At 48.8% G+C, this 18,865-nt stretch overlaps 2 protein-coding genes across 2 annotated transcripts; one reads left to right on the forward strand and one right to left on the reverse strand.

Moving 5' to 3' along the window:
• Positions 1-1,631: 1,631 nt before the first annotated feature.
• On the forward strand, positions 1,632-2,826 carry LOC310887793 (olfactory receptor 14C36-like; the record flags this gene model as incomplete). Its single annotated transcript, XM_083813955.1, has 1 exon — positions 1,632-2,826. The coding sequence occupies exon 1, from the start codon at positions 1,867-1,869 to the stop codon at positions 2,824-2,826; it is 960 nt and encodes a 319-aa protein (XP_083670081.1). The 5' UTR covers positions 1,632-1,866.
• An 11,537-nt stretch (positions 2,827-14,363) lies between these two features.
• LOC310887698 (olfactory receptor 14A16-like) lies at positions 14,364-15,565 on the reverse strand (the record flags this gene model as incomplete). Its single annotated transcript, XM_083813876.1, has 1 exon — positions 14,364-15,565. One exon carries the CDS (start codon positions 15,563-15,565, stop codon positions 14,600-14,602), a length of 966 nt encoding a protein of 321 aa, XP_083670002.1. The 3' UTR covers positions 14,364-14,599.
• Between the last annotated feature and the right edge of the window lie 3,300 nt (positions 15,566-18,865).

The raw sequence follows: 18,865 nt of genomic DNA on the forward strand, positions 1-18,865 counted from the left end.
AGACAGCAAGTCCTGCTCTCCCCAAGGCCAGAGAAACAGGACTGGGTTGTGCAGTCTGAGCAGGAGAGGGCTTTGCTGTCTTTGGTGTCTCTGCAGCTCATGCTCAGAGCCCATGGTGGTGAAACCAATCTGAGAAGGGAAGAGGTAGTGTTGAAAATGTCCTTGCTTGTAGGCTACTTGTGATACTGGCAGGCTGTGAACATCATTGGCTAGATACGTGATTATATGGATGGTCAAATAATGGGGGAGAGAAGAACCAGCAGGGCTGGAGAAAGAAGGTACGTGAGTAGAGACCCTTGTGTGATGCACTTGATATTTGTTCATCCACTGGCTAGAGAAAGGCTAGACCTTAGGTCACTGTGCTGGTGGGATTCAGTCACTGGGAAAAAGGCACCAAATCTGTCTGAGATGGCCTGGGTGGCATCATCTCCACCAAGGCAAGAGGACTGCTGACTCCCATGGGTTTGTGTCAGGCATGGAAGAAGATTGGCCCCCTATCAGCCCAGCCCTGCAAGCTCAGAAAGAGATGCCTCAATTGACTCAGCGGAATCACTTCCCTCAGCCCACACAGGTGTGATCTCTGCCTGCCACTCTCTGAATATCCTGCTTGAAAAGGGCCATGGATATTGCCAGGCAACATGGAAATCAACCAGCATGACCACCTGCCTCTGGGCACCATAACCAAGAGTGTGGGGGAACAGGTGGTGTCTTCCTAGGTCCTGCTGGGGAGGAGGAAGGAGTGAGAAGGGGAGGACATATCCTGCAGACCACCAACTGGTTGTGCCACTGGTGACAGCAGAGGGTTTCATTTCCTGTGAAAACATTTCCTTCCTGTGCATATCAACAAGTGCTTGGAAGAGAGGGGTTGCACCCTGCCTGTCACTTTGTGGGTGTCCGGTCACATAATGGGACAAGAATAGATGATTCCCATGCCAAACTCTTCTTTTGAATGAGGGAAAAATATACCGCTGTCAGTAAGAGTGTCTTCCTAGCTGAGAAAAGAAAAATCAGTGACTGCTTCAGTCTGTTTCAAAGTTGATTCCCCTGGAGGCCCAGGGACTTGTCAAGAGCTCCCTGTGCTGCTGAGCTGGGCCGGGCTCCTGGGCCCAAGGGGAGCTCCTGGCAAGCGGGCAGCGCTGCAGAGAGACAGCTCTGCCCAGGAGCAGCTCCTCTGCACAGCGCAGCAGGGCTGGGGACACTGCCTGCAGGGGACAAGAGCGGCTGGGAGAAGGGAGGGAGATGTTAAAGGCAGTGTGGAGGGGGGCTGCTGAGAGCTCACTGCGGGAGAAATCTTCACAGCCCTGGACAGGGTAAGTCTCTGGCTGCAGGGCAGTGCAGCTGTTGTGCAACCTCTGCTGTCAGGGGCTTTAGGGCATGAGCCACCTCCTCCTCAGCTGGACCTCCAGAAGAGGAGAGGAGCCTGTGTCCTGCACTGTGTTACACAATGATGAGACTAAGAGCACCCTGCGGTGTCACTTCTGTAGGTGGCATGCAAGCTTGGTAAGGTAAAGGCTTCCCTGTATGCTCATCTGCCTTTCCCTCTGTCAGCTGGTTGGAGAATTCTGGTATTCTTTCTTATTTCTCCACCTGTCTGTGGTTCTCCTACTCTCTTTGTCTGGGGTGCAGGTGGGTGTAAGCTTCTGTTCTGAACTGGACTGATGGTGAAGAAAGTGCCAAAATGCCATTTTACACTGTCAGGCACACTGTCATTCACTTGGGAGGGTGGTTGAATGAGATGACTCATTCTTCATTCAGCACAGGGAATAGTAATTTCTGTGCCGGAGGAGTAGGTTTTGCTCAGAGAAGTCTGCCTAACTTGTCATTTTTTCTTCTTCTAGAGCAGATCTGCATGCCCTGAGGCAGCAAATGTCCAACAGGAGCTTCCCCAATGAGTTCCTCCTCATGCCATTCGCAGACACACGTGAGCTGCAACTCCTGTACTTCGGGCTCTTCCTGGGCATCTACCTGGCTGCCCTCCTGGGCAATGGCCTCATCCTCACAGCCATAGCCTGCGACCACCACCTCCACACCCCCATGTACTTCTTCCTCCTCAACCTCGCTCTCCTCGACCTGGGCTCCATCTCTACCACAGTCCCCAAAGCCATGGCCAACTCCTTCTGCGACACCACGGCCATTTCCTATGCAGGTTGTGCTACCCAGGTCTTTATGTTTGTTGCCTTTGTAACAGCAGAGTTTTATCTTCTCACCTTCATGGCCTATGACCGCTATGTTGCCATCTGCAAACCCCTGCACTACGGGACAATAATGGCCAGCAGAACTTGTGTCAACATGGCAGCAGCTGCCTGGGGCGCTGGTGTTCTCAGTGCTGTGCTGCACACTGCCAACACTTTTTCCCTCCCCCTCTGCCAAGGCAATGCCTTGGACCAGTTCTTCTGTGAACTTCCCCAGATCCTCAAGCTCTCCTGCTCAGATGCCTACCTCAGGGAACTTGTGTTCATCATATTTTGCTTCTGTTCAGGTATTGGATATTTTGTTTTCATTGTGCTGTCCTATGTGCAGATCTTCAGGGCCGTGCTGAGGATCCCCTCAAAGCAGGGCCGGCACAAAACTTTTTCCACATGCCTCCCTCATTTGGCCGTTGTTTCCCTGTTTCTTAGTACTGTCATGTTTACTTACCTGAAGCCCTCCTCTATCTCTTCTCCATCCATTGATCTTTTGCTGGCAGTTCTGTACTCGGTGGTGCCTCCAGCAGTGAACCCTCTCATCTACAGTATGAAGAACAAGGAGCTCAAGGATGTTGTTAGGAAATTGATTTTAGGGATGGCTTTCACTGCTCGTAAGTTACCCTTCACTCTCCGCAAATGAATGCCAGTGCATCCCATTCTGGGCTTTTGACAGTTTCTTATCATTATTTTTATTGATTTTTTTAATTCTTAGTTTCATTTTGACTGCTTTTGTTTCTTGCATTCCTACATAAAAATTTGTATTCCTTCCACTGGTATGAATGAATGAAACTGCTCTGTCTCATATGGAGGCTGTATAGTGAGTCAGTGCAGATCTCTGTGATAAAATGGGATCATCATCAAAGCCTGAGATTTCCTTCCCAAACCAGTGCCAAGAATAGGCCCAAAGAATTGCTCCCCAAAAGGGTCTGTTTCTCCTTGGGTTCAGAAGGGAATGGCTCATTGTTGCCTTGTGACCTGTCAGAGACCAAGGGCTAGATTTAAGACTTACCCATGGGTGTCTGCTGACAGTGGAGGCAGCGAATGGTCACTGCATTACATAGCCAGGGCTGTTCCCACATGTGACCCATAGATGATGTCCTTCAGGAGGGGAATCTGGAGCTGCCTGCAGAGCCCAGGGTACTTCCAGGGACAGTGGAGCCTGGCATGGGCATTGACTGCAGCCCCTCTGAAAGTGAGAGATCTCCCACTGTGGGCTCAGCCACAGGGAAAGAACTAAAGCCAGGTATTCACAGGGAACCTGTGACTCTGCAGTCTCAGAGGAATCTGTGACTTCAGTCTCAGGGAACAGAGTGGAGACCCAGCATGCAGAGGGAAGGGAAGCTGGGGAGCGATTCATTTCCCCCTTTGTGAAGTACCTCTGCCTGGTCCAGCCCAGTGATCTGGACCTGGCTAAGTCTGCTTCAAATTCTTTTGCTTATAGTATTCCTATTTTATTCAAAGTTTTCATAAAATACTTTCACATTTCTACTTGGTGATTGATTTGGTTACACGTCCAGGTTTCATAATCATCTAGTCCTTTCTTACAGCACCCAAAGGCACATTGCTAAAACACTAGTTAAGAATGCTAGTAAAAGCAAGATCAATATTCCTACAAACAATTTCTTAAGCCAAAAAAGTTGGGTAACCAAGAGGTCAGTTTGTTCGACAATTCTTGGAAACCCCATGAGGTGTCATCTTTAGTGACTTTATGCAATATCTTGGCTTGTTCCCAAATCTCCTGTAAATCTGTGGCAGCTCTTTCACTTTGATATACAGACATACAGCAGCTAGTATTTATTACTGTGCATACTCCTCCTTGGGAGACTAATAAAAGGTCTAGTGCCATTCTGTTTTGCAATACTACTTCTGAGAAACTGGACACTTCTGTTGGATTGCCTGGATGGCATCTAAGGTTCTGTTTTCAATACCTTCTATTACAGCCAAAATATTTAGTATTGCTTTTTCTAATTTGCTCACCCCTAACCAAGGAAGAAACCACCTGACAAAGCTATGACAAGCATATTGTCTCTCCATTAAAGGGTTCGTCCTTTGAATCTGTATGAGGGGCAATCTAAGCCATCCTCCTTGAGAGTGCAGGGAGGTGTGTATTGACATATTGGGGACTACTGCGCCTAAGGTGCAGGTCCCTCTCCAATTTTCAGGTAACATTTTATAGGTTGTGTCATTACTCAACCAGTACTACCCACGCCCTTCTGGTACTGGCCAGGTGGTAGTAACGTTAGGGTTTAAAGAGGTTCCGATACCTGAAGTCTGATTACAAGTAGTGTGGCTCCCTACATATGTATTCCTATCACAGTCTACCTTTCCCGTACCCTTTGGGGGATTACATCTTTGAACACATGTACAATAGGAAGTGCCAATTTCAGGACTAGTAATTTCCAATTTTTGATTCCTATCTGTGGCTACACTCCTAGCCGGGCTCATCCACAACTCTGGTGTAAATTCCTCTTTAGGTATTGGTATGCCAATCAAAGAAATTGCCTTTCCCCTATGTTCAGGTATTTGAGTACATATTCAACAATTGGTCTTGTTTAAAATCAGGGAGATATTCCGTATTAACGTATAATATGTATTAAGATTCCATGCAGCTGCAATATTTATAAAAACACTAATAGTTATTACTTGAAACATTTCAGCTTCTGTGTAATTGTAATTTCAGAGGTCCAGTCACTTCTGAGGTCCACTGTCCATCAGGAGCCCTTTTCATCCATCTGTAATAAATCCAGGCAGGTCGCTTTCCAATCTTGATTGCAGTGAAGGTGGTGAGGAGTATCTGGAATCCCACTTTTCTTCAAGTGGCTCACCTGAAAAATTCTTTACATAAATCTAGTCTCCAGGTTTAAGAGGGTGAATGGGGTGATCTAATCCCCTTGCTCTAGTGCCTAAAATGTTCTTATTAATTTATTCCAGTTGCTTGCTCAAAACTATAATATGCTGTCATGAATATTGGTTTTCTACTTGTGTTAGATCTTCTCCTTTGTATGGCATTTGGTAAAGCCTACCATAAAATATTTCAAAAGGGCTTATTTTTAACTCGGTCCTAGGCCTAGTTCTAGTTCTAAGAAGTACCAAGGGTAGTTCCTGATACCAATACATATTGGTTTCTTGACAGATTTTAGAAATCTGTTATTTTATCAAATGGTTCATTTTTTCCACTTGGCCACTCACCTGTGGCCTATGCATAGTGTGTAGTTGCCAATCAATCCCCAGCACTTTGTCAACTTGTTGGGTTAGTTCTGCAGTGAAGTGTGGTCCCCTGTCAGATGACATTACTGAGGGTACACCAAATTTTCGTATAATTTTATTCAGCAATACTTTGGACACTTCTCTAGCTTTGTTAGTTCTACATGGGAATGCTTCTGGCCATCTGGAAAACGTCTGTTAGTACCAATAGGTATCTAAACCCCCCTTTTCTTGGGAGTTCAGAAAAATAAATTTGCCACTGTTCCCCAAGAACATTTCTCTTCCCTATTGTTCCCACTTGGGGGTTGATTCCTATCTGTGGGTTATTTTTAAGGCATATGACACATTGTTTTAATACCTGTAAGACAATGGTATACAAATTACATCTTACCCATTTTCTAATTAGAAACTTATATAATGCTTCAGCTCCCCAGTGTGTTTTGTTATGTTCTTCAATTATAATCTAATATAATAGGTTGGAGGATATCACAGTTCTCCCAGCCTTCATTTGTGCTAAACCTGTAGGTAATATTTTTCCATTTACATCTTCAATTAATTGCTTATTGATCTTATAATACTCTATTTCATTCTCTAATGTTTTTGTTAATGTCTGGTTTTGTTCCTGGTACTAGTGCCAAAATTTGTCTCTCAGATCTGCTGCGCCTTTGGCCTCTGCATCAGCCAGTCTATTTCCTCTTTCAATGTCAGTATCCCCTGTTTGATGTCTTTTACAGCACATAATGGCAAATTTACTAGGCAGATATGCCACTTGGAGTAACTTTAGTATCTCTTCTGCATGTTTAATTTATTTCCCTTGGGATGATTAGAGTCCTCACTCTTTCCAAAGTTTCCCATGTGCATGCACCACATCAAAGTCATATTTCGAGTCTGTCCAAATGTTAATTCTTTTCCCTTTTGCCAGTTCAAGAGCTCTTATTAAGGCAATGATTTATGCCTTTTGGGCTGATGTTCCAGGGGAAAGAGGCTTCGCCTCAGTTACCTTTTTATGTGTTGTTACCACATATCCTGCGAGGTGAACTCCCTGGTGAACGAAGCTGCTGCCATCTATATAGGAATCCTCCACGTCTTCTAGGGGTGTATCCTTTAAATCTGGTCAGCTGGAGTATACCATTTCCATGGTCTCGATGCAATCATGAATAGGTGATTTGGAGACTTTGTTACTGAGGAAAGAGGCTGGATTCACAATATTAGTGACTACAATCTTTACTCTGTTAGGATGGACTGGTATTTCATAAATCTCAAAGGGGAAAGCCAATGGTTTCCCTTTCATTCTAGTACCGCTGACACAGTGTGTGATACTAGAACAGTCATCTTCTAGCCCAAAGTGAACTTTTGGGCTTCTTGGATATTTAAGATAACTGTGGCCACTGCCTGCAAACATCCTGGCCACCCTTTGCTTACCTCGTTCAGCTGTTTGGAGAAATACGCTACTGTTATTTTGTAGGGACATAAGCATTGGGTGAGCACCCCCAGTGCCATTCCTTGGTTTTCATGTGAGAACAACCAAAAGGGTTTAGACACATCCAGCATCCCCAGTGCTGGTGCACAAATCAGTTCCTTTCTTACGTCCTCAGAGGCCTTACGGGTTTCAGGGACCCAAACTAGCTGGACGGAACTTTCTTTTATCTATTCATATAATGGCTTACTTATGGCTTAGCTACCATAGTTATAAATCTAAAGTCGACACCAACCTGTCCTCCCTCCAAGTTCTTTTACTGTTCTGGGTAATGGAGTTCAGCAAATTGCCTCCTTCCGCTCAGGTCCACGTTCTCACTGTCCACCAGATGTCCACTAAGCATCAGGTCCAACCTTTCCTTAAACATCTCCAGAGACAGTGACTCCACAACTACCCTGGGCAACCTATTCCAGTGCCTGACTACTCTGCCTGAAGAGAAATGTCTCCTAATTTCCAACCTAAACCTCCCCTGGTGCAACTTGAGGCCATTCCCTCTGGTCCTATCACTAGTTAGCTGTGAGAAGAGGCCAACCCCCAGCTCCCCACAACTTACTTTCAGGTAGTTGTAGAGAGCAATAAGGTGTCCCCTTAGCCTCCTCTGCTCCAGACTAAACAAACCCAGTTCCCTCAGCTGCTCCTCATAGGACTTACGTTCCAGACCCTTCATCAGCTTCATATCCCTTTTCTGGACATGCTCCAGGGCCTCGATGTCCTTATTGTAGTAAGGGGCCCAAAACTGAACACAGTACTCGAGGTGCAGTCATACCAGAGCTGAGTACAGGGGGACAATCACCTCCCTGGTCCTGCTGGTTACACTGGTCCTTATACAAGCCAGGATGCCATTGGCATTCTTGGCCACCTGAGCACACTGCCAGCTCATGTTCAGGCGAGCATCAATCAACACCCCCAAATGTTTTTCCTCTGCACAACTTTCCAGCCACTCCACCCCAAGCCTATAGCATTGCATGGGGTTGTTGTGGCCAAAGTGCAGGACCCAGCACTTAGCCATGTTGAACCTCATCCCATTGGCCTCTGCCCATCGACCCATCCTGTCCAGGTCCCTCTGCAGGGCCTTCTTACCCTCCAGCAGATCAACACTTCCCCCCGACTTGGTGTTGTCTGCAAACTTACTGAGGGTGCACTCAATTCCCTCATCCAAATCATCAATGAAGATATTAAAGGGGATGGCCCCAATACCAACCCCTGTGGAACACCACTGGTGACTGGCCGCCAGCTGGATTTCACTCCGCTCACTACCAGTCTCTGGGCCTGACCACCCAGCCAGTTTTTAACCCAGCAAAGTGTATACCTGTCCAAGCCATGGGCTGACAGCTTCTCCAGGACTGTGTCAAAGGCCTTGTTGAGGCCTAGGTAGACTACATCAACAGGCTTTCCCTCATCCACCAGGCAGGTCACCCGTTCATAGAAGGAAATATGTTGGTCAGGCAGGACTTGCCTTTCATGAACCCATGCTGACTGGGCCTGATCCCTGGTTATTACGCATATGCCGTGTGATTGCATTCAAGATGACCTGTTCCATCACCTTTCCTGGCACCAAGGTCAGGCTGACAGGCCTGTAGTTCCCCAGGTCCTCCTTACGACACTTCTTACAGATGGGCACCACATTAGCAAGTCTCCAGTCATCCAGGACCTCTCTGGATGACCATGACTGCTGATAGATGATGGAAAGCAGCCCAGCAATCATACCCTCCAACTCCCTCAGCACCCTTGGGTGGATCCCATCTGGCCCCATGGACTTGTGACAGTCCAGGTGGAGCAGCAGGTCTCTAACTGTTTCCACCTGAACTGTGGGGGGGTTCTTCTGCTTTCCATCCCAGACGTCCAGGTCAGGAGGCTGAGTACCCCAAGGATAAGTGGTCTGGCTAGTAAAGACAGATGTAAAGAAAGCATAAAGAACCTCAGCCTTTTCCTTATCCTCAGTGGTCACGTTCCCTGCTGCTTCCAGTAAAGAATGGAGATTCTCCTTGGCCCTCCTCTTGCTGTTAGTAGATTTATAAAAACATTTTTTGTTATCCTTAACCATAGAGGCCAGGTTGAGCCTTTGCTAGGCTTTGTCTTTCCTGATTTTTTCTCTGCATATGCTTGTAACTTCTTTGTACTCTCCCTGAGTTGCCTGCCCCTTCTTCCACATAAACTCTCTTTTTCTCCCAAACACTTGGCAAAAGTTCACTGTTCATCCATTCTGGTCTTCTTCCTTGCTGTTTCATCTTACGGCATAAGAGGACAGTCTGCTCCCGTGACATTAAGACTTCCTTCTTGAGGAGCATCCAGCTTTTCTGGACCCCTCTGTCCATCAGGACTGACTCCCAAGGGACCCTCCCTACCAGGGTCCTGAACAGTTCAAAGTCTGCCCTCTGGAAGTCCAAGGTAGAAGTTTTACTGACCCCCTTCCTGACTTCATCAAGAATAGAGGAGGCTACCATTTCGTGGTCACTCTGCCCAAGACAGCTCCCTACCACCATATCTCCCACCAGTCCTTCTCTGTTTGTGAACAGCAGGTCTAGCAGGGCACTCCCCCGGTAGGCTCACTAACCAGCTGAGTCAGGAAGCTAACTTCCATGCACTCCAAGAACCTTCTAGACTGCTTCCTCAGGGCTGTATTGTATTTCCAGGATGTGTTTGGGAAGTTAAAGTCGCCAATGAGAATAAGCACTGGTGACTGAGTGACTTCCTCCAGCTGCTTACAGAACACCTCATCTGTCTCTTCATCCTGGTTTGGCGGTCTGTAACATACCCCCACCAGGATGACCACCTTGTTAGCCAACCCCCTGATCTTTATCCACAGGGACTCTACCTTATCATTCCCAACCCCAAGTTCCACAGCACTGAAACACTCCCTAAGAGCTATGCCACCTCCCTCCTTAGTTTTCTGTCCCTTCTGAAGAGCTTGTAGCCATCCATTGCAGCACTCCAGTCATGGGAGTGGTCACACCACATTTCGATGATAGTCATGGTTTGCCTGCCACACAATGGCTTCTGTCTCCTCCTGTTTGTTGCCCATGTTGTGTGCATTGGTGGTGTTGTGGTTTAACCCATCTGGCAGCTAAGCACCACACAGCCGTTTGCTCACCCTCCCCTCCCCCTCTCTGGGATGGGGGAGAGAATCAGAAGAAATGAAGCCTGGGGGTTGAGATAAAGACAGTTTATTAGGACAGAAAAGAAAAAAGAAAATAATAATAATAATGACGATAATAGTACTACTACTAATGTGTACAAAACAAGTGATACACAATGCAATTGCTCACCACCAGCTGACTGATGCCCAGCCTATTCCTGAGCAGCCGGTCCCCCCACTCCAGCTAGCCCCCCCATGTTAATTGTTCAGCATGATATCAGATGGTATAGAATACCCCTTTGGCCAGTTTGGGTCAGCTGTCCTGGGTCTGTCCCCTCCCAGATCCTGCTGCACCCCCAGCCTGTCCGCTGGCAAGACAGAGCGAGAAGCTGAAAAGTCCTTGGCTTAGTGTAAGCACTGCTCTGCGACAATTAAAACATCAGTGTGTTATCAACATTATTCTCATCCTAAATCCAAAACACAGCACCATACCAGCTACTAGGAGGAAAATTAACTTTATTCTAGCTGAAACCAGGACAGTGTACATGCACTTCAGTTATGCCATTGCCCTCACCCCCAACCCTAGGACCGCTCCCCCAGGCTCATCTTTATCAAGCCTTATTTCCCCCCTTCATACCTAGTTTGAAGCCCTCTCAAAGGCTATGAGATTGGTTAAGTATGATTTCCAGTTCTTGAATCTGTGCTGACTACTCCTGATCACCTTTTTATCCTCCACATTCTTGGAGATGACCTCCAGGATGAGCTGCTCCATCACCTTTCCAGGGATGGAGATGAGGCTGACTAGACTGTGTTTTCCTGGGTCCTCCTTCTTGCCATTTTTGAAGACTGGAGTGACATTGGCTTCCTTCCAGTCCTCAGGCACCTCTCTTGTTCTCCACGGCCTTTCAAAGATGATGGAGAATGGCCTAGCAATAACATTGTCCAGCTCCCTCAGCACTCATGGGTGCATTGCATAGGGGCGCATGGATTTCTGGATGTGTGGTGGTTTTACTCGGGTAGGCAGCCAAGCTCCACAACAACCATTCCTTCACTCCCCCCTCCTCAAAGGGAAAGGGGAAGAAAATATGATGCAAATGGCTCAAGGGTTGAGATAAGGACAGGCAGATCAACGGTTATTGTGACAGGCAAAATAGACTCAGAGTAGGGAGATGGTAAAATTTATTGCCTATTACTAACAAGCTAGGGAAGTGGCAAACAAAGGACAGAAACCAAAAACACCTCCCCCCCATCTGCCCTCTGCCACGTTCTCCCCTGTGTGGTGCAGGGGAACAGGGAATGGGGGTTGCGGTCAGGCTATAGCACTTTGTGTCCAGTGCTCCTTCTCGGTTGCTCTCTTCCCCTGCTCCAATGTGGGGTCCCTCTCATGGGATGCCGTTCTTCCCGAACTGATTCTGCATGGGCTTCCTAATGGCAGAAGCTCTTCAAGAACTGCTCCATATATGGGTCCATACCAGGGGGTCCATCCATCAGGAGTGCACTGCTCCAACCTGGGTCCCTCACGGGCAGCAGCTCCTGCCAGGTCACCTGCTCCTGCATGGGCTCCTCTCCACGGGCCACAGCTCCGGCCCAGAATCTGCTCCGGTGGGAGTCCTCCACAGGCCACAGCCTCCTTCAGAGAAGGTCCACCTGCTCTACCAGGGCCCCCTCCATGGGCTTCAAAGCGGAAACCTGCTCTGCCCTGGTAAAGCATGGATTGCAGGAGGACAACCAGCTTCACCATGGTCCTCTCCACAGGCTTCAGGGGAACTTCAGCTCCAGCACCCGGAGAATCTCCTCCCCCTCCTTCTTCACTGACCTTGGTGTCTGCAAGGCTGTTTCTCAATCCTCTGTCTCACAGCTGCTGTTCCCAAGTAGTGTTTTTTTCTTTCTTTCTTTCTTAAATCTGCTCTCACAAAGGTGCAAACTACATTGTTTATTGGCCCAGCTCTGGCCAGCAGCAGGGCCCTTAACTAACATGGGGCAGCTTCTCAATTCTTCTCACAGAAGCCACCCCTATGGCCCCCCACTACTAAAACCTTGCCACGTAAGCTCACTACAGGATGTCAAGTTTGCTTAGCTGATCTCTGACCCAACCCTCTTCAACCAAGGGAAAGTCCTCCTTTCTCTGGACTCCCTCTCTTGTCTCCAGGGTCTGAGATTCCTGAGGACTTACCTTAACAGTAAATGCTGAAACAAAAAAGCCATTCACCAACTCTGCCTTCTCCATATACTTTGTCACCAGGGCAACCGCCCTATTCAGCAGTGGGCCAACATTTTCTCCAGTCTTCCCTTTTCTACTAATGTTTTTGAAGAAGCCCTTCTTGTTGACCTTGACATTCCTTGTCAGATATAATTCCAAATGGGCCTCGGCCTTCCTTGGCGCATCCCTGCATACTCTGACAGTGTCCCTATATTCCTCCCAAGTGGCCTGTCCCTTTTTCCTGTAAACTTTTTTCTTCTGTCTGAGCTTTGCCAGGAGCTCCCTGCTCATCCATGCAGGTCTCCTGCCCCATTCTTGCTTATAGGGATGCACCCATCTTGACCTTGGAGGAAGAGATACTTGAATACTGACCATCTGTCTTGGAACCCCCTTCCTTCCAGGGCGCTAACCCATGGAATTCTTCCAAGTACATCCCTGAAGAGGCCAAAGTTTGCTCTCCTGAAGTCCAGGCTCACAAGCCTACTTTTTGCCCTGCTTCCTCCTCACAAGATTCTGAGCTCCACCATATTATGGTCACTGCAGCCAGGGCTGCCCCCACCATCACATCTCCAACTAGTCTTTCCTCATTCGTTATTACAACGTCCAGCAGCACATCTCTCCTTGTTGGTTTCTCCACCACCTGTGTCAAAAAGTTGTCATCAATGCACTGCAGGAACCTCCTGGACTGTTTGTGCCTAGCTGTGTGGTCTTCCCAGCAGATATCGGGGTGGTTGAAGTCCCCCATGAGAACCAGGGCTTGTGACTGAGAGGCCGCTTCCAGCTGTCTGAAGAAGGCTTCATCTACCTCCTCTTCCTGAACAGGAGGCCTGTAGCAAACACCCACACCACTGTCAGCCATGGCAGCCTGCCCTTTAATCCTTACCCAAAAGCTCTCAACTCACTCTTCATCCACCCCTGGGCAAAGCTTCATGCATTCCAGTTGCCCTCTCACATAAAGAGCAACTCCACCATCTTGGCTTCCTGGCCGGTCTTTTCTAACAAGCATGTAGCGTTCCATGACAGCATTCCAGTCGTGCGAGCTGTCCCTGGGTACTGGGACAGAAGTTCCTGCAGCCATTCTATTCCTGCAGCCCCTGCCCATGCTGCCCACAGCCCCTGAGCTGGCAGTGCTGCTCTGCAGAGCGAGGGGGCTGTGGTGCACTGGGCCATGGGGGCACTCTGCAGGGCTGTGCTGGTCAGGCTGGAAAGGCAGAGCCAGCTCGTGGGGGGCACTGCTACTGAATGTCTCCCACACAAGTGGTTCTTTGGCCATGGAGGGTGTGCACGGATAGCCAGCCTTCTTCAGAGTCAGAGGCTCGTGGAATAGCCCTAGCTGGAAATGATGCACAAAGATCATTGGGACATTTCCAATGTTGTGAGACATTTTGAGGTGGTTCACTCGATCCAGCCTATGAACTTTCACCAGAGGTATAACAACTAATTCAACAGATTGCTTTCCCTGTGCCTGCTGTGTTCCCTGGAGTTGCAGAGCTCTCCTTTCCCTGTTCCCACACAGCTTTAACACTTTATCTCTGGGTCACTTTATCGCCTTGGACATGCTCAGGCTCTGTGGGCTCCATGCCCTGCTTAGTTCCTGGCACACACTGTCCCTGACAATACCCTGGGCTCTCCTGGAAGCTCCTGCTTCTCTCCAGAAAGACACCTGCCTGCCATCAGCCCTGTTACATGCTGTGGATACAGGCCAGTGAAGTCACCATCTTTATGGGTGCTGGGCACCAACAGGCAACACTAGAATCAACTCTCCCCACCTAAAAGGTGATTCTGGGACTCTGATCTCATTTGTCTGAGTCCACAAAGAAACAAGAAAAGCAAGGAGCCTCCTTTGAGTCTATTCCTTTGCAACATCCATGAGAGCAACTCTGGGAGAAGAGCTGAGCCTTCAGGCACTGCCCTCAGCAGATCTCCTTTTATGCTGGAGATGCTGGTACAGAGCAAGCTGTGTTAGAGAACTGCCCCTGGCCTGTCCCTGCCTGTGGGCACAGGACTGCCCCACAGCAGCACGGTGAGCAAGTGACAAGAGCAATTAGTCCTCACAGCAAGATAAGGGCTCTGAAGGAGAGTGTGGGACGTGAAATGGAGAGCAGTTCAGGAAAGACCAAGCCCTGGGGCTCCCTGGCAATGCTGTTGTGCCAGGACTCTTCTCCCCTCCACTTCTGCGCAGAGCCAAGTGCCCCTGCAGCTCCACCACAGGTCTCTAAGGAAGGAAGGATCTCAGGCAAGCTAATCCCTTGAGGGTCCTTTTTTATTTAAATACAGAGAGAGTCTGGGTCCTTGTTTACACCAAGTCACATACAAAATGTTGATACAGAAATAGAGGAGGATAAAAAATGACATTTCTTTTTGGACAATAATTTCACAAGTAATGCAAAGCAAAACTAAAAATACTGACAAACTAACAACCAAACAAATCAATATCTGGGTCTCTTATGGTTAAATTATGAGTGATATGCAGGAGAAGAAAGGCAGTTTATTGCTTCTGAAATGCATTCAGTCATGAGGTTCCACACTGCATCCTTCAGTTCCTGGTTCCTCATGCTGTAGATGAGGGGGTTCACTGCTGGAGGCACCACCGAGTACAGAACTGCCAGCAAAAGATTCAGGGAGGAGGAGGACATGGAGGGGGGCTTCAGATAAGCAAAAAACACAGTGCTGCTGAACAGGGATACCACGGCCAGGTGAGGGAGGCATGTGGAAAAGGCTTTGTGCCGTCCCTGCTCCAAGGGGATTCTCAGCACAGCCCTGAAGATCTGCACATAGGACAGCACAAGGAAAACAAAACATGCAAGAAGTAAATATGCTGTAACCACAATAAGCCCAACTTCTCTCAAGTAGGCATCTGAGCAGGAGAGTTTGAGGATCTGGGGAATTTCACAGAAGAACTGGTCCAGGACATTGCCTTGGCAGAGGGGGAGGGAAAATGTATTGGCAGTGTGCAGCATGGCACTGAGAAAGCCACTGCCCCAGGCAGCTGCTGCCATGGTGATGCAAGTTCTGCTGTCCATTATTGTCCCGTGGTGCAGGGGTTTGCAGATGGCAACGTAGCGGTCATAGGCCATGAAGGTGAGAAGATAAAACTCTGCTGTTACAAAGGCAACAAACATAAAGACCTGGGTGGCACTACCTTTGTAGGAAATGGCCCTGGTGTCCCAGAGGGAATTGGCCATGGCTTTGGGAACAGTGGTGGTAATAGTGCCCACGTCCAGGAGGGTGAGGTTGAGGAGGAAGAAGTACATGGGGGTGTGGAGGCGGTGGTCGCAGGCTACGGCTGTGAGGATGAGGCCATTGCCCAGGAGGGCAGCCAGGTAGATGCCCAGGAAGAGCCCGAAGTGCAGGAGCTGCAGCTCGCACGTGTTTGCAAATGGCAGGAGGAGGAACTCATTGGGGAAGCTGCAGTTGGACATTTGCTGCCTCAGGGCATGGTTACCTGTCCGTGGAGAAAAAGAAAGAGACAAGTTAAAGAAACTTCTCTGAGCAAATCTTATATCATATTTCAGCAAATCCTCCTCAACAACACACACTGCTCTTGTGGTTTTACCTTGCTGGGCAGCTGAACGCCACCACAACTGCTCTCTCACTCCCCCTCCTTAGAAGAATAGGGGAAGAAGAAAGTATGCTGAAAAGAAAGAAGAAGAAAAAAAAAACTGACAGGTTGAGATGAGGATAATGTACTTAAAGGGAAAAAGAAGAGGGAAAAAAATAATAACAATAAAACAAGCAAAGGTGGCATGGAAGCGCAGAGAGAAAGAAAAGAAATTACTCTCTACTTCCCATAAACAAGCAATATTCAGCCATATCCTGGGAAACAGGGCATCAACATGCATAGACATTTTTGGGGAGGACAGACATCTTCATAATGAGAGCCCCTCCTCTCCTTCTCTTTTCCACCTTTTATTGCTGAGTTTGGCATCATATGGTACGGAATATCCCTTTGGTTGGTTTAGGTCAGCTGCCCTGGTGATGTCTCCTCCCCACCTCTTGCCCACTCCCAGCCTGCTGGCTCCTGGGGGGGTTAGAGGGAGTCCTGGTGCTGTGCCAGTATTGAACAGCTGTAGACAAAACACTGGTGTGATACCAGTGCCATTCTAGATACAAGTACAGAGCAGAGCACTGAATGGGCTGCTGTAGTGAAAGATCTCTATCACACCCAGACCCAGTACAACTGTCTTCCTGTGAGGAAAACATATGCCTAACTCAAGCTCTCAGTTTTGATTTCAGAAGAGGACACAGGGACATGGCAGATCCTCTGTGGGCTCAGCATGAGTCAGTACTGCCCTACAGTGTTAGTTAAAGAGCACTGGGGATGGATCTCAGATGCCTACTGGTCAGAGGCATTTCCCAATTTGCAGTTGCTAAGCAGGACATCCAACAATCCTTCAAGAAACAATGATGGTGGTGTTCCTGCTGTCTGTAGGCTAAAAGGGAAAATGTGAGGTTCCTCACAGACCTATAGATCTCTTTCAGTGTAATTCTCTAACAGCCTCAGTGTCAGACATAGCCTGACAACTCCATTATCATCCCCCTGACTGCCCTTCAGGGCAGGAAAGTGAAAGCAGAGACCTCAGAGAGTGCCTTCCCTCCAGATAACCCCCTCCTTGTTCTTCCTTTTCAAGAACCTACCCCAGAGATGTGCTGGGGGTGCTGTGGAGCCATGCAGCAGACTCTGGACACCAGCAGGACCCTACTCTGCCCTGACCTTCTTCGGGGGCTACTTCTACACATGGCTTCTCGTCTCAGCACCCTGGGCAGCTCCCCGGGCAGGCTGAGTGCTAAGCCTGGCAGGCGGCAGAGGCCCTGCCCCGGCACACAGCCCCTGGGGCACAGCAGGGACCCTGCTCTGCACCACAGCCCTGGGCACCCCGGCCTGCACACTGGCTGCACAGCCTGCAGCCGGCCCTGTGAGAAAGAACCCTCATGTCCTGTCCCTCTGACAGCTTTGGCAGGTAATCATTGATCCAGGGAACCATCCCTGTCCTCTGCACTAGAGAAGTCAGGACAGACACTGTGACATATCCTATCAGCCATGGGAAGTGGCAGCTGTAGAAGAACCCTCTAGGATACCGCATCTGCCTTGCCCTCACGCAGACACTTACCATGTTCAGGGCTGTGAAGATTTCTCCCGCTGTGAGCTCTCAGCATCCCCCCTCCACACTGCCTTTAACATCTCCCTCCCTTCTCCCAGCCGCCCTTGTCCCCTGCAGGCAGTGCCCCCAGCCCTGCTGCGCTGTGCAGAGGAGCTGCTCCTGGGCAGCAGCGCTGCCCGCTTGCCAGGATTGCCCGCTTGCTTATCCATTGGGCCCAGGAGCCCGGCCCAGCTCAGCAGCACAGGGAGCTCTTGACAAGTCCCTGGGCCTCCAGGGGAATCAACTTTGAAACAGGCTGAAGTAATCACTAGTTTTCCTTCCCCCCACTGGGGAAGGAAACTTTTCCAGCACCGTTGTCCTGTTTATAGGCAGGACACCGATGCAAGACAGGAAGGGATCTTGCTTTGCCCTGCTGAGGGAAGGGTTTCAGCTGAGTCAACCAAGGCATCTCTTTCTTTTTTTGCAGTCCAGAGGCTAGAAAGGGGCTCAGCTCCCTCCATGCCCGACACAAGCCCACAGGAGTTGGGATTCCTCTTGCCTTGGTTCACGTGGGCACAAACAAGGCAGCTGCACGTCAGCTGCTCATCTCAGCTCCCAGCATATTGAATGGAGATGGAGGCCAGGAGGGAGCTGTTCAGATGTAGACTCCTGGTGACATTGGAGGTGTCAGAGGTTGGCCAAGACATATAGAGGTACCTGCACACTTCAAAGGATTAATTCTGGGAGTCAGGAAAGCATCCGTGGACATCATTTTTAAGTGAAGGGAGATTTTCTTGGGCAAACGGAAATCAGATGAGATGCCAACATTTAGGACTACTGGATCAAGCAATTCACTGCAGGGTCCTTACTTTTATTTAAATATATCTCTAACACACTTTAAATATACCTTCTTACCACCAAGTCTTGGGGTCACACAAGATAGGTAGGTATTGACATGGAAGGGGATGACGAAAGACATTTCATTGTGGACAGCATTATCACTAAAATAGAATTTTATATATATAAAATATATGAGGAGGAAGAAGTACATGGGGGTGTCGAGGTGGTGGTCGCAGGCTACAGCGGTGAGGATGAGGCCATTGCCCAGGAGGGCAGCCAGGTAGATGCCCAGGAAGAGCCCAAAGTGCAGGAGCTGCAGCTCACCTGTGTCTGAGAATGGCAGGAGGAAGAATTCGGTAGGGAAGCTGCAGTTGGACATCTGCTGCCTCAGGGCATGGTTACCTCTCCATGGAGGAAAAGAAAGAGACAAGTTAGAGAGACTTCTCTGAGCAAATCTTATATCATATTTCACCAAATCCTCCTCAACAAGACTCACAGCTTCTTCCCGTAAGACATGCTCCTGCCTTGAGCTATCAGTTTTACTTCAGAAGGGCATGCAGGCACCAGGCAGATCCTCTGTGGGCTCAGCAGGAGTCAGTACTGCCTTACAGTATCTGGTGAAGAGCACTGGGGACGCATCTCAGCTGCTCACTGTCCAGAGGCATTTCCCTGTTTGCAGGTGCAGAGCATGATGCCCAACAGTCCCACAAGAAACAATGTTGGTGCTGTTTGGTCTAGTGGTCTAGGCTGAGGGCTGTGAATGGGAATTAGGAGGTTCCTCACAGACCTACAGATATCTTT

Source organism: Anser anser (assembly GCF_964211835.1).
Source record: "Anser anser genome assembly, chromosome: 29".
Lineage (NCBI taxonomy): Eukaryota > Metazoa > Chordata > Aves > Anseriformes > Anatidae > Anser > Anser anser.